This window comes from Papilio xuthus, unplaced genomic scaffold (genome assembly GCF_000836235.2).
Source record: "Papilio xuthus unplaced genomic scaffold, Pxut_1.1 DF827679.1, whole genome shotgun sequence".
Lineage (NCBI taxonomy): Eukaryota > Metazoa > Arthropoda > Insecta > Lepidoptera > Papilionidae > Papilio > Papilio xuthus.
The window spans coordinates 5,283,732-5,297,031 of record NW_013530970.1 but is presented as its reverse complement, the minus strand read 5'-3'; the positions used below and the strand labels follow the sequence as shown (position 1 = coordinate 5,297,031).

The 13,300-nt window shown below is 37.1% G+C and overlaps 1 protein-coding gene across 3 annotated transcripts; it reads right to left on the bottom strand.

Moving 5' to 3' along the window:
- On the bottom strand, window positions 1–13,274 carry LIMK1 (LIM domain kinase 1). 3 transcript variants are annotated; one of them, XM_013312450.1, is made up of 18 exons: window positions 13,153–13,274; window positions 11,533–11,623; window positions 10,742–10,856; window positions 9,972–10,102; window positions 9,280–9,414; window positions 8,443–8,529; window positions 7,631–7,748; window positions 6,889–7,235; window positions 6,497–6,611; window positions 5,952–6,080; window positions 5,396–5,521; window positions 4,980–5,111; window positions 4,287–4,403; window positions 3,944–4,042; window positions 3,520–3,680; window positions 2,855–3,146; window positions 2,335–2,577; window positions 1–1,812 (listed from the first exon to the last, which is right to left on the bottom strand). In XM_013312450.1, exons 1-18 carry the CDS (start codon window positions 13,172–13,174, stop codon window positions 601–603), a joined length of 3,672 nt encoding a protein of 1,223 aa, XP_013167904.1. In that variant the 5' UTR covers window positions 13,175–13,274; the 3' UTR covers window positions 1–600. The 3 variants fall into 3 exon arrangements, with proteins under 3 accessions (XP_013167904.1, XP_013167905.1, XP_013167906.1); XM_013312451.1 differs by having other exon boundaries at window positions 6,497–6,608; XM_013312452.1 differs by lacking the exon at window positions 8,443–8,529.
- Between the last annotated feature and the right edge of the window lie 26 nt (window positions 13,275–13,300).

Genomic DNA, 13,300 nt, shown 5'->3' with positions numbered 1-13,300 from the left:
ACGTAACATCATAGAGGTTCATACAGCGCACATTGCCGACATTTTTAGGTGTTATCGCCAAAGACAGACGTTTGCAGTTCAGTTTGCAATTAATTTATCAAAATCGCCGTGAGAAAAGTCACTATTTTCAAGATGGCGGAGTAGATCTGTACAGTTGATATGTCGCTATGTACTGATGGAATAGACGACTCGCATTGATTCAACTTCCACGCGGTTTAGCGACGCAACCATATTAGTTACGATTTACGTTGTCTTGTATACGAAGGTAAATAATACGACACCGAAAACCCACGATAAATCTGTCCACCGTTGGTCCATCGAGCACTGTTTGACCAACAGATATCCGACTTGAAGGACCATTTTTATTTAACGTACTAAGTAAACTCAAAACATATAAATTTCACATAATTACACTTCTAACAAAGTTAAAGACTGTTTCCAACAAAAAAGCAATATTTTAAACTATATTTTTTTAATATTATTATTCTAACGGTCCATAAATTTCCACAACCAAATATAGAAAAATACTTATACTATTTTTTTCTACGTTTTGTACTTAATCTGTGGCACAAATGGTACTCGATGGACCAAACTTATTATCTATATCACCTTTTCCACTGGGGGACTTCCGTTCAAAGCACTCTTAGCTTTCTCTTTAGCGATCTGTCCTAACTCTTGCTTATTATTAATCTTTAAATTCGCCAAACTTACGTAATTACTCCTCGATATACCTAATTCACGTTTTTTTGGTACCTCCTTATCTGTTTTACCTTTTTCACAAATTTGTTTCTCTTGTACAGGCGCTAAAGAATTTACATGTGTATTTATTAAAGGGTTTAAATTCTTTTCGACAACATTAATAGGTGTTTTAATTCTATTTCTACCAATTTCAATGAATTTCTCATCATTTTTTGTAGTCCTTTTACGATCCCTACAACTATACCTACAATCAACAAAATCAGGTTTTTCTGTCGCCAAATGTCTACGGAATATGGGAGTCATTGGTTTACCAAGACTAGCTAACTTCAAATCACTTTTAATCACATCATTCACATTTGTCTTCCTCTCATCATCAGCTGGTCTGACTCTGTAAGAAGACCGCACGATACCCGGCGAAGAAGGTTTCTGAACGAAGAAGTTGCTTCTAGACTTTTCTTCTTTATCACTAGCACTATTCTTTCTAACAACTTCACCACTGTTATTCTTAAATAGTCTACTCAATTTAGGTGAAAGCAGTTTCTTTGCGAAGAAATTAGGTTTTTCCACTGATTTCTGTACATCTAAAGTCTTTGGGATGTTTCTAACGTTACTCTCCTGTCTATTGGAATTTTTCTCATTATTTTTGACATCTTCTATTTTTATTTTTGAATAATCTGTATTTTTTGGTGTATCTGTTACATCATAGCTTGCTTTTTTAGCTAAAATGCTTTCTCCTTTCTTTACGATACCTGCGAGGATATTCTTTGTGTCATCTTCTACTTTTTTGTATGAGATATTTCTATACCAATCACTGATGTCCGTGAGATCATCGTCTGAAGAATCACTGTTAGTGTCAACAGATTCGCAATTATCTGGGATGCTGTAATGTCTGCAGAAGGGTAGAGGAGTGTCCACGTCGTGCTTGAATTTAGACTCTAGACCTTCAACTGATTGGTTCCTGAGAAAAGATGGGAGGTTCCCGTCTAGTGAGTCTACTGACTCTTCTACTTTTCTGGTTTTTGGATGCTCCGATAGTATGTTGTTGAGCTGGTAGTCGGGGCTGGTTCGTTTGAGAGGTTGCGGTGGATCCAGCCATTCATTAATATCGTCCACCTAAAATATAATTATTCTATATTTACATGCATTCTGGACAAGAGTTATTATTAACAGTCACCCGTGACTTAGCGCTTAATTAAATAAAAAAAGCGTATATGCCCGCGTGCGTTAGCTACCTTCCAGCCAAAATCCCGACAAAAACGGTCCAGCCGTTCCCGAGATTATCCGGAACAAACTACCCTTCTTTACGGACATATACAGACAGAAAAAATCTATAAATTGGTTTTTCGATATTTTATAGACACTAAAATTTTATTAATATTTATAGATTTCGAAATATTTTATAGTCAATTCTATTTGAGCTATCTTATCTTATCTAGTCTTACTAATATTATAAATGCGAATGTATGGATGGATGTTTACTTAAAGGTATATCCATAACAACTGAATGGATCTCACATAAATTCGGCAAACATATAGAACATAGTCTGGAATAACACATATGATAATTAAGTATTTTTTTTAATTCTCCGTGGACAGAGTCGCGGGCGACAGGTAGTAGTGTGAAGAGGACGATACCTTAGTGATGTTGATGTGACGTCCGCTGGCACTGAGTATGTACCCGGGTGCGTGTGTGAGTGCGGGCGCGAGTGCGTGGTGCGAGCGCGAGCGTGCCTCTCTGCGGGCCACTGCGGCGCGCGCCAGCTGACCTGCTGACACGCACTTACCCAGCGCACGTCCACCACCACCCACACCACCACCTCCACCACCAGCAACACCAACACCGCACTCGGATACACACACGCTCGCGTTTGACTGAGACTGAAATATTGAAAAATTATTATAAACCTATAATTATACTTCATTGAAACTATACTGAAGAGTTCGAAGAAATAGTTACGTAATTTTCTAATTGACAACGATGGCTCTTACAGTAGGTTTCTGAGACCAATACCTCTATATAAAACATATCATTATCTATGATAAAACAGAGTTTCTAAACGGGGCTTTTGGTTTCATGGTAACTAGATTAAAAACTTTTTGATAAAAAGTATTTGAGATTGCTATATAATATTTTTCTTACTGTTTGTAACCTTACCTTCATAACTCCTTCCGCAAATTCCCCAGTAGGAGTACCACTGGGAGAGGTGTGACGGCAGGAGTGGCAGGAGAGGCAGGCGGGGCAGGAGTCGCTGTTGGTGCAGAAGATGCCCGCATCATTGTGTGGGCAGGACTCGGGTGTGGCGTGTCCCCTGCCCGGCAGCGCCCCCTGTCGCGCTCCCCTCGCGTACTGCTCGATGTCAGCCAGCAGTGTGGGGGGCAGGGGACCAGGGGATGTCAGGTGCAGGACTAAACTCTCCAGCCATATCTCCATCACTTCGAATGGCGGCCTGAAAATAACAATTTTACTTTTAAAAATAAATGTAATGATTCGGACATCGATAAGTAACTGCCACACAGAGACATTTAACGATCTATTTAATATATTTCAACAGTCCCTTAGTGTTGATTTCCATTTCAATCTTACCATTTTTATTGTTTTTTAAAAAAAGATTGTTAAAACTATGTAAAATCATACTAATATTATAAATGCGAATATTTGGATGGATGTTGGTTTGAAGGTATCTCCAGAATGGCTACATGGATCTTGATAAAATTTGGTATTAATGTAGAATATAGTCTGGAAGAATACATAGGCTACTTATTGAGTTTTTTTTTAAATCCGGCTAGATTAGCGATGGACATCTAGTTTATACCAAATACCTGGTATCTGGATCTAGCTGGCAGGCGAGGAATGCGACCCTATAGAAGGGTTCCGGGCAGTCGTTGGGTTTGCAGAACTTATCCACAAACAAAGCCTCGTTCAGACCGAAGTCACTACGTCGCGGTAGGAAGTCCGGGTCAGCTGATACTCGTCCAATTATCTATTGACAAAATTATAAAACGATCTTTGAATTCTTTTCTTTGTTAGTTAGGGAAAAAGGAAGAGAGATGGTTAATTTAAATGCATATATTAACAGTAGTAGACGCCAGCAAAATATGGGAAGGGAAATTATCTCTTTCTGTGCCTCTCCTCCTATGTCGACTAAAGGTATGCATATGCAATTGCTGATGTCTCTGTAGTGGTTTCGCCATTTCGGCGAATTCGGATGTCTCGTTTGACACTATCATAATAAAAATCACTCACCTCACACAGTATGATGCCGAATGAGAACACGTCGACTTTCTCATCGTATACATTCCCGTTCATCATCTCCGGAGCCATCCAATACGGATTTCCCACCACCTACAAAGTGTCAAACGTTTAAGTTTAAGAAAGAAAAAGATCATTTTTCTCCTAAAAAATTGATTTTTTTCCTAAATCAAAACTACTTAAGAACTAAACTAACCAAGCCCGGATAAATTTCTCGCTTATAGTGTTTTCTCTTTAAACCAAACTTCTCATTTACATTGATTCGACTGACAACTACTATATTGCCATCCCTTACATACACTTGAAGTAAACAGAGACAACAATATATAGTACTAACCGTGTACCTCTTCCTGCGCAGTGAGGCGTGCGCGTGATGTGCGCGCGGCAGTGAGCTGCTGGCTGTACGCTGTACTATACGTGCTAGACCGAAGTCCGCCACTATCACTGTCTGATCCTGAAAACATTCATTAAAAATCTATAACCACTCATCAGCTCTATACGTCCCCACTGAGGAGTTCGGAGCCTACCCTAAGGGGTGATTAGGTCATAGTCAATATTGGCAAGTGCGGGTTGATTTCTCATATCTTTGGAATTTCTTTGCAGATATATGAAGCGTCACGATGTTTTTCTTCATCATAAGAATGTCGGATAAATGTATTTGAAAGTACATTGGTACATGGAGTGATTCAAATTTAGGACCTGCAGATTACATGGATAACCACTCAGCCACCGACTATTCCATAATTGTCCTACTTAATTCTTAAAACAATCTTTCTGAGTGTTGATTTAGTACAGCAAAACGGACACTAAGGGTAGACCCTAGAGTCTAGCGGTAAATCATGTTTGATTTGTCTTATATCTTAGTGACACTATTATAAGAAATGTATAGATGTTATAATTATTTTCAGATGTATTGGCCGTTCTTAAGTTCGCGCAAGTCGCTGCGCAGAAGACAATATTGGAATTTGCGGGATACCGATGAAGGAAACAGATGACTTTGAGCTGATAAAACACTTTAAACGAGTTGTACCTCTCTGACGAGACAGTTGTGTGAGTTAAGGTCGCGATGTATAACATTCATGCGATGCAGGTAGCCCAGCCCGGCCGCCACGTCGCGCGCCAGCCGCGCCCGCTCACCCCAGCTCAGCGCACGCGAACTGTCCTACACACAAAAATACATACATTTTGTAAATGCTCCTCTAACCGTGGGTTTCTGAGACTAAAATCTCTGTATAAAACAGACATAACAACATATTTCAAACGGAGATTTAAGTCTCAGAAACCCACGGTAAGTCACGAGTATAAATTGTGTTGTTGTTTAAAGGTTAACGCGCATTTCTACTCTTCGTCGACTCAGCACTTAACTAAGCTTAGAAATGCGCGTTATCATTAAATTGTTTATTTGATAATATACTGTGTACGAGACACATATTTTTATTAATATACCTGTAACAATTGATGCAATGTACCACCGGCAACGTATTCTGTGACGAGATGCAATCTCTTGTCTTTGTACAGCACGCCCACAAATCTCAGCACGTTGGGATGCTGCAATGATCTTAGCACCGCCACCTGAAAATATTTATTTTAAAGAATATTGTAAAAAAAATGTAAAATTAACTGATTTCAATAAAACTTATTGGTTCTATGTAATTATTTAAACATTTGGCATCATTTAACTTTTACTAAATAAATAAAATATATAAAAATGTTTGCATGGATAGATGGATATCTGTAAGAAGGTATCACCAGAACGACTGCACGTATCTCGCTGAAATTTGGCATAGATGTAGAATATACTCTAAAAGAACACAGAGGGTACTAAGATTTTTTTTTAATTCTGTAGGAACTGCGTATAAAAGCTAACATTTTCTACATAAAGATTGTTTTCTCCCTTATTGCATTGGTAAGTACATAATTAAAAGACATTAAACTTTTCTCGCGTCGTCCCCTTTGTACGTAACATGCGTACGCGTACGTACAAAAAACGTATACAACGTACCTCTTTAAGGAAGTTCCTCTGGGCGTCTTCATCAACACGGTAGAGTTGTTTGAGCACCATCACCTCGTTGGTATCTCTGTGGGTCACTTTGTACACTTGCCCGAAGAAACCGGAACCCAACAGCTCCCCCTAGTGAACAATATTAACAATTTTAAATCTATTTTGTGCTTTAGCTTTATGTTTATTGATTCATCATCAGCTCACTATAAATCCCGACCGAGGGGTTCGGACCCTACCCTAAGTTAAGGATAATTAGGCCATAGTTAACCACACTGACCCAGTGCGGGTTGGTTGACTTTACACATATCTTTGAATTTCTTCTCGAATATGTGCAGCATCACGATGTTTTCCTTTGCAGTAAGAACGTCGGATAAATGTACATATGTAAATCAAAATTGACATTGGTATATAGCGGGATTCGAACTCAAGACTTGCAGATTGCAAGTCAAGTGCTTAACCTCTGAGCCACCGACGATCTAATGTTTATTGAATTATTTTATGTAATTTCAAAGATTTCTATGTATTTGGATATGTAGTACACTTACTTGCAACAGATCTGAGGCTCGGAAGACCTTCTGTCCCTGCGCGGGCTCAGCTCTGAAGGAGCGCGCTCGACTCAGGTCGCACAGCACACCACTCGCTTCCGGACCATCCACACTACTGTCAAATTATGTATGTATAAATGCGAATGTTTAGATGGATGGATGGATAAGATATCTCCAGAAATGGTTAACGGATCTAGCTGATATTTGGCATGGATGTAGAACACAGTCTGGATAAGTTTATATAAAATCCGCGTGGACGAAGTCGCGAGCGATAGTTATTATATTTTTGGCAGCTCAAGGTCAATTTTATTTGCACTGCGACTCGTGCTATGTTCCGAGCGCCCGACATATTTGATTGAATATTCTAAAATAAATTGATAGAAAAAACTTACACATCAAGTAATTTAGACATACTACTGCTCCTTTCTTTATCACCTAAAAGTGGAGATGATGGTATTTGCCGTCTCTTTATCACTCTCTTTCCACCATCTTCTCCCTTTCTCTTAAACAATCTCTCTTTCTTAGCTCCCTCGTCTTCCCTGTGTATCGTTCTTTGGGCATCAATGGAATGTCTGTTAGGAATGTGTTTTTTTAAGTCTTCTTTGTGTATTTTCCTTTCAATGGGCGATTTCCCTTCGAGTTTCGGTCGATCGTCACAGTCTACATGTCTGTCAGTTTGTGTGTTTGTTGTTGAAGGTCTCTTCATATTCAATGTGTCCGGATTATGTTCTATTGTTAACTACAAAAAAAAATAAGTTAAAGTTTCCGACTCGAAGGACCATTTTGTTACCAGAAACAATAGGGAATATAGTTTTAAATATAACCGATAGTAGCAGATTTATGGCAAGAGCTTTTAATCAGTACTTAAACCAATCTTGTTCCATGTTACTTGGGTTAATCTTACTAATATTATAAATGCGTATGTTTAGATGGCTGGATGGATGCATATTTGTTTGGTATAGATGTAGAATATAGTCTGCAAAAACACATAGGCTACTTAATAAAGTTTGGTTTAGACTCCGCACGGACGGAGTCGCGGGCGACAGCTAGTCTTAGCAATTTCATACATAGAACATTGGTTTTGTTTACTAGTTCAAACCAGTTTATTCAGGATATACCAAGATGTAAGCATACCTGCACTACGGCGTCAGGATCAAAGTCAGTGATAGTTCGGCCGCGGAGTGGTGCGCCGTTTATCTCCAGCACACGGTCTCCGATGTGTAAAGTCAGCACGCCACAACTTGAGTCAATCCTATATATTTTTAAATTATAAGTTGGTAGGCGAGCAAGCGGCCACTTGAATTCGCCGAAATGGCGAAGCGACCGCTGTCTATAGACATCCGCAATTGCAGATACATTGCCTACCTTGAAGGAGCAGGGGACGCACAGAATATTATTCCCCGTCTCCGTCAAATTCACTAGCCCTTTCTATCTTTTCCTTATAAGGGTGAGTTTAGGTCTTAAATTAACAACTCAAGTCATTCCATGAAAAGTCAATAAAGAAAATAACCAAGCGTCCACAACTAACCACGTACACAAACAAAAGCAATCTAATATTAATAATTAATACTAAATTTAGTAACCACATAGCTATAAAACATGCAAAATAAAATAAAACTTAACACGAATGGTATAAGATTCAAAATAGCAGTTGCATTTCAAAAGCCAGGACAAAGACTAAAGTATCATCCACCCTATATTCAAACGAAACTCGAAATTTGCAAACACCAGCTGAAAAAGAAGGGCATAACTACCACACTGGAAACCATGCTAATTCTAGAACATTCTATGTCTACCTAACAATCCATACTACAGCTGTTAGAAGATTCTACGTATATTTCCAATTCGTATATAGTTTCTAGAATGTTCTACTGACGTCATACATACATCTAGAAGATTCCATTTTTATATTAGCATGCATCTTCTAGAAGTTTCTATCATAGTACCTATGGCAGGTGAGTTGTATGCAGACGGAGACCGCGGCTCGGAGTAACGCGCGCGCCAACGCGGACAGCTTGCTGGCGCATCGCCCGCTATATTTGTTAATCGTTATTACCCATAGCATAAGGTTCATTTTGCTTTGTCTTATAATTAGTGAATTTTGCACAATGATATGACGTCACAACTAGTATGGTGTACAAAAATGTGTATATTGAAAAATAATATAAGACGACTAAGGAACATAGAGTATGTTTAAAGTGTTAAGTCTTTAACGTCATATTATTCGTTATCATGTTATTGTGCACGCATAGTAATGTCATTGTTATTGCAATACGTAAACAATTAAATGATAAATATTAGAACGATAGATGAGATGTTAAATTTTGATCTTGTTAATGTGCATAAATAAAATATATGTTGGTATAAAATATAAAAAAAAAACTCTGCAAACTTGAGCAAATTGACAATTTTTGCTGTACAATATACAGTGTACTATTATACATATGGATGTATGGATGGATAAATGTTTATTAGAAGGTATCTCCGGAATGGCTTAACAGATCTGGATGAAATTTGGCATAGATGTAGAACATAGTCTGGAAGAACACAAAGGTTACTTACCAAGTTTTTTTTTTAATAAAGCCAAGGGCAACATCTGCGACTTTGTCCGCGCGGAAAAAAGTAACCTATGCGTACTTATATGCTATATTTTACATCTATGCCAAATTACAACAAGATCCATGTAGCCGTTTTAGAGATACCTTCTAACAAACATTAATCCATCCATCCATCCAATAAGTAATATATGAGTTAGAATAGTCGGTATTCAAAGAAATACTGACTGTGCGATGGTGAGTGCGGCGCCGGGTCCGGAGCCAGTGGTGGGCGCGAGGCGCAGAGCTCGTCCCGGCAGCCTCAGCACGTGGATAGCGTGTGCATCACGTGGACCACGCATTGCATTCCCGCAGCACGCACCACTGTTATATTTGTCATCATCATCATCAGCTCACTATACGTCCCCACTGAGGGGCTCGGAGCCTACCCTAAGTTAGGGGTGACTAGGCCATAGTCAACCACGCTGCCCAAGTGCGGGTGCTTCACACATAACTTTAAATTTCTTCTCAGATATGTGCAGGTTGCATCACGATGTTTTCCTTCACCGTAAGAACGTCGGGTAAATTTACATATGTAAATCGGAGATCGAAAAACACATTGGCACATGGCGGGATTCGAACCCAGAACCTGCAGATTGCAAGTAAAGTGCTTAAACCCTTATTACCCCTACTATGAATTTCCAAAACAAGTAAATATAACAAAAAATTTGTTTAACAAAGCGCTTTACAAAATTATAAAAAAAAATTGCTCGTTCAACTAATACTCTTTTCTAAAGCTTAATTTACTCATCAATTGACTATGGCTTAGTCACCCCTTACTTAGGGTAGGCTCCGAGCACCTCAGTGGAGACATATAGTGAGCTGATGATGATGTCTTTATAAATGATGTACACACACTATTTTTATAAAACACAACTGACCAGTATAAGTGCGAACGTTCTAGCAACGCGTAAGGCTCTCCGTCTTCAACATGAGAACCACACGCAGCACACGCGAAGCACTCCGGATGGAAGCGATGCTCGCCTGCAGCCATCACCGGACCTGTTATCACCTGCACACATATTGTTAATAGGTTAACCCCTTCACACACGTACCTGTAATACCTTACTAATATTATAAATGCGAATGTTTAGATGGATGGATGTTTGTTTGAAGGTATCTCTAGAAAGACTGAACAGATCTTGCTGAAATGTGGCACAGATGTAGAACATGGTATGGAAGAACACATATGCTACTAATTATTTTTTTTATTTCGGAGCGGTCGGAGTCTCGGTCGACAGCTATTAGTATTAGTTAAAGCAATTATTACAATATATTTTCTATACAAATACTCAAGTGACTGCACATGCAGTATAAGTGTGTGATGGGCTTTACTCTAATTCATATTGCCATCCCTCTCATTGTCATTGAAAACAACAGAGATAACTATATTAATATTAGGGATTGGCGGCGGNNNGGGGGGTTACAATAAATCTCTTTTTTTATTCCAAAGGTAAAACAAAAGAATGGAAAAACTTGAAAGTAGTTTTTAAGTTATCTGTGTTTGTTATAAGAAAGTAGTTTGAACATCTATTTTATATTTTTTCGATTCCCTAGAGGAGGTAAGGCTGTTACATATTTTATAATTTTTTTTATTTAATTCAGCACCGCTGTGAACATGTACAGATGTTGCATAATATAGATTAGTAACCTGTGCACATTGCTGGCAATTATCCCCGTAACGCGCCCAGTAGTCGTTCTGACAGAAAAGTAGACCCGCCTTCTCGAAGTACCACGTCGATAGAGACGCATCACAAACCGAGCACCTGCAAATCAAATACATTTTGTCAAATGGAACATCACTTTTAAACGAAAGCGACCGCTAGTATGGAATAGGCTAGCACTTGACCACAATCACACCTATTAAAAAAATATATATATATATATATATATATCCGTGATGTTGCGAGTTAATTTAATTCATGTCCTCTTTTTTCTTTCTTTCGTTACCTTTTTTATTTTTTGTTGTTTTCACAATTTGTTTCACTCTATAAAATTTCAATAATTTTTATTTATGTATGAGGTTTTTGTGTTGTTTGTTTGTTTGTTCATTATTGTTTTTGTAATAAGTTTTTTTTTAGCATGTCGCAATCATAAATAAATAAAATGTTAAGTGATGATGTGGTCGAACTTTGCTATGAACTAAATTATAAAATGCCTACTTACTCTACTCTTGAAGGCTACTTCATACTTGGAGGACAAAACTGACACCTGCTATCTGTTCCAATCCTTTGTCCACACAAGGAACAATGATTTAAACCTTTTTGTTCAAATTTCATAGATAAACTGCCCTTATCCCTATTGTCGGCCGACTATATACTCCTCCATACATCTCTATCAGCCATCATATCTGAATCTACCTACCTACGCATATTCTCTTTCACACAATCCATACATAAGAATTAACTAAGGTTGTATTATTAGTACAGTTGTAAATATTACCTAAAGCAGTCTTTGTGCCAGTCTTGTGCCAACGCTGATATATATTCATCTTCACCAATATCATTAAGGCACCCTGCACACTTGAGGGATTCTGTAACAAATATATCAATTACATAGAACATAAAATAATATGTTTCCAGTGTTTTATCTATCCTTCTTGTTGTGTGGAAACTCTCCGTTTAATAAACTGTTAACTGTGGATTCCGAGTGATGTAATCTTACTAATATAATTGCAAAGTTTAGATGGCTGGATGTTTGAAGGTATCTCTATAAATTTGGCGCACATGTACAACATAGTATGGCATATCACATAGGCTTTTTATTGAGTTTATTTATTAATCCTATGAATCAAGTTGCAAGTGACAGCTAGTATTTGAATAAATTCATAATGGCATCCCTTACATGCTCTTTGAATAAAATAAAGATAACATGTGTCAATACATCACAGTATATTACTTATACCCCGTCCACATGGAATTGAAAAATAACTTAATTAGTTACTCGAAATGTCCTACATCTATGCCAAATTTTGTTCCTATCTATTCAGCCATTCTAATGATACCTACAAACAGACATCCATCCATCTAAATCTTTATATTATTACTAGCGGACCCGGCAGACGTTGTCCTGTCTACACGTCTTTAATTTAAATAAATTAATATGAAGTTAATATTTGATGAAAATTGTGAATCTAAACCATTCCCAGATTCCCTTGAACACACACAAAAAATTTCATCAAAATCGGTTCAGTCGTTTGAGAGAAGTTCAGTGACATACACACTCACAGAAGAATTATATATATATAAAGATTATTATAAGATATTAATTTATATTCAATTGCTCATTCTGAACTATTTAAATAAGGTATGAAAGAGAATTTGATATTACCTTTATTTAATACAGATTTTTAGTCACTTTATTATGTGTCATTATTTAATATAAATTTACCTGTTGGCATAATGATAAGTACCAGGCTATTGTTACAAACACCTAATGACTGGTTTTGAGATTAAAGCCCATTACACATTTTCCTTTTATTATAATTTTCTCAAAAGATGTTGGTGTTAATTAAATTTATGTTGTTATAAAATGTATTGTAACATACATACTGTTTATTTTATGTTACATATAGTTCAATAAGTTATGCTAAAGCATGCTGACTAAGTGGAGGACTCACATCTAAGTTATGTGTTGCTATGTTACATTTATCAAGTACTAGTAACAAAAGCATTGTTGTCTTATTCCAAGTAAATTTAAGATTTATTTAGGACACAGAGTTTAAAGTAAGCCTTTATTCAACATAATGCAAAGGTTAAATATTTTAATTTAATAAAACTATACACAATGGAAAAAAAACACGGAAGTAATTTTTCATACTTCAAATTTATTAATTAACTAATAACTCATACTATTTGCTCGGTATATAACAGAATAATTTGCAATAAAAATAAGCACTCTAGAAATTCATCGTAATAGGTAAGTCAAGTCTAAACAAAAGGCAATTCTCAGTATAAAACAAGTATCGCCCACTCAAAATAATTACAATAAAAGTATATAGAAAACCCAAATTTATTTTATTGTGTTGTATGTGAATAGACAGGATTAAAAAATAAGCCTTACCATTCACATTCGATTCCTCCATTTCATTTCAAAAGCTCGGTTTTAAACACAAAAATAAATGAAAATTATATCAAACTCCTATCCATGATTGTTGCGAATGACGTAAATTGACATAATAAACTGAAAAATAAAAAAAATAGAGAATAGA

Excerpts from the sequence above, each read along its gene's own strand:
- LIMK1 (XM_013312450.1), bottom strand. The coding sequence starts at position 13,174 with ATGGAGGAATCGAATGTGAATG. Across the intron at positions 11,624-13,152 it reads GGAGGAATCGAATGTGAATG|AATCCCTCAAGTGTGCAGGG; the intron begins GTAAGGCTTATT and ends TATTTGTTACAG. Across the intron at positions 6,612-6,888 it reads ATGTCTAAATTACTTGATGT|TAGTGTGGATGGTCCGGAAG; the intron begins GTAAGTTTTTTC and ends ATAATTTGACAG.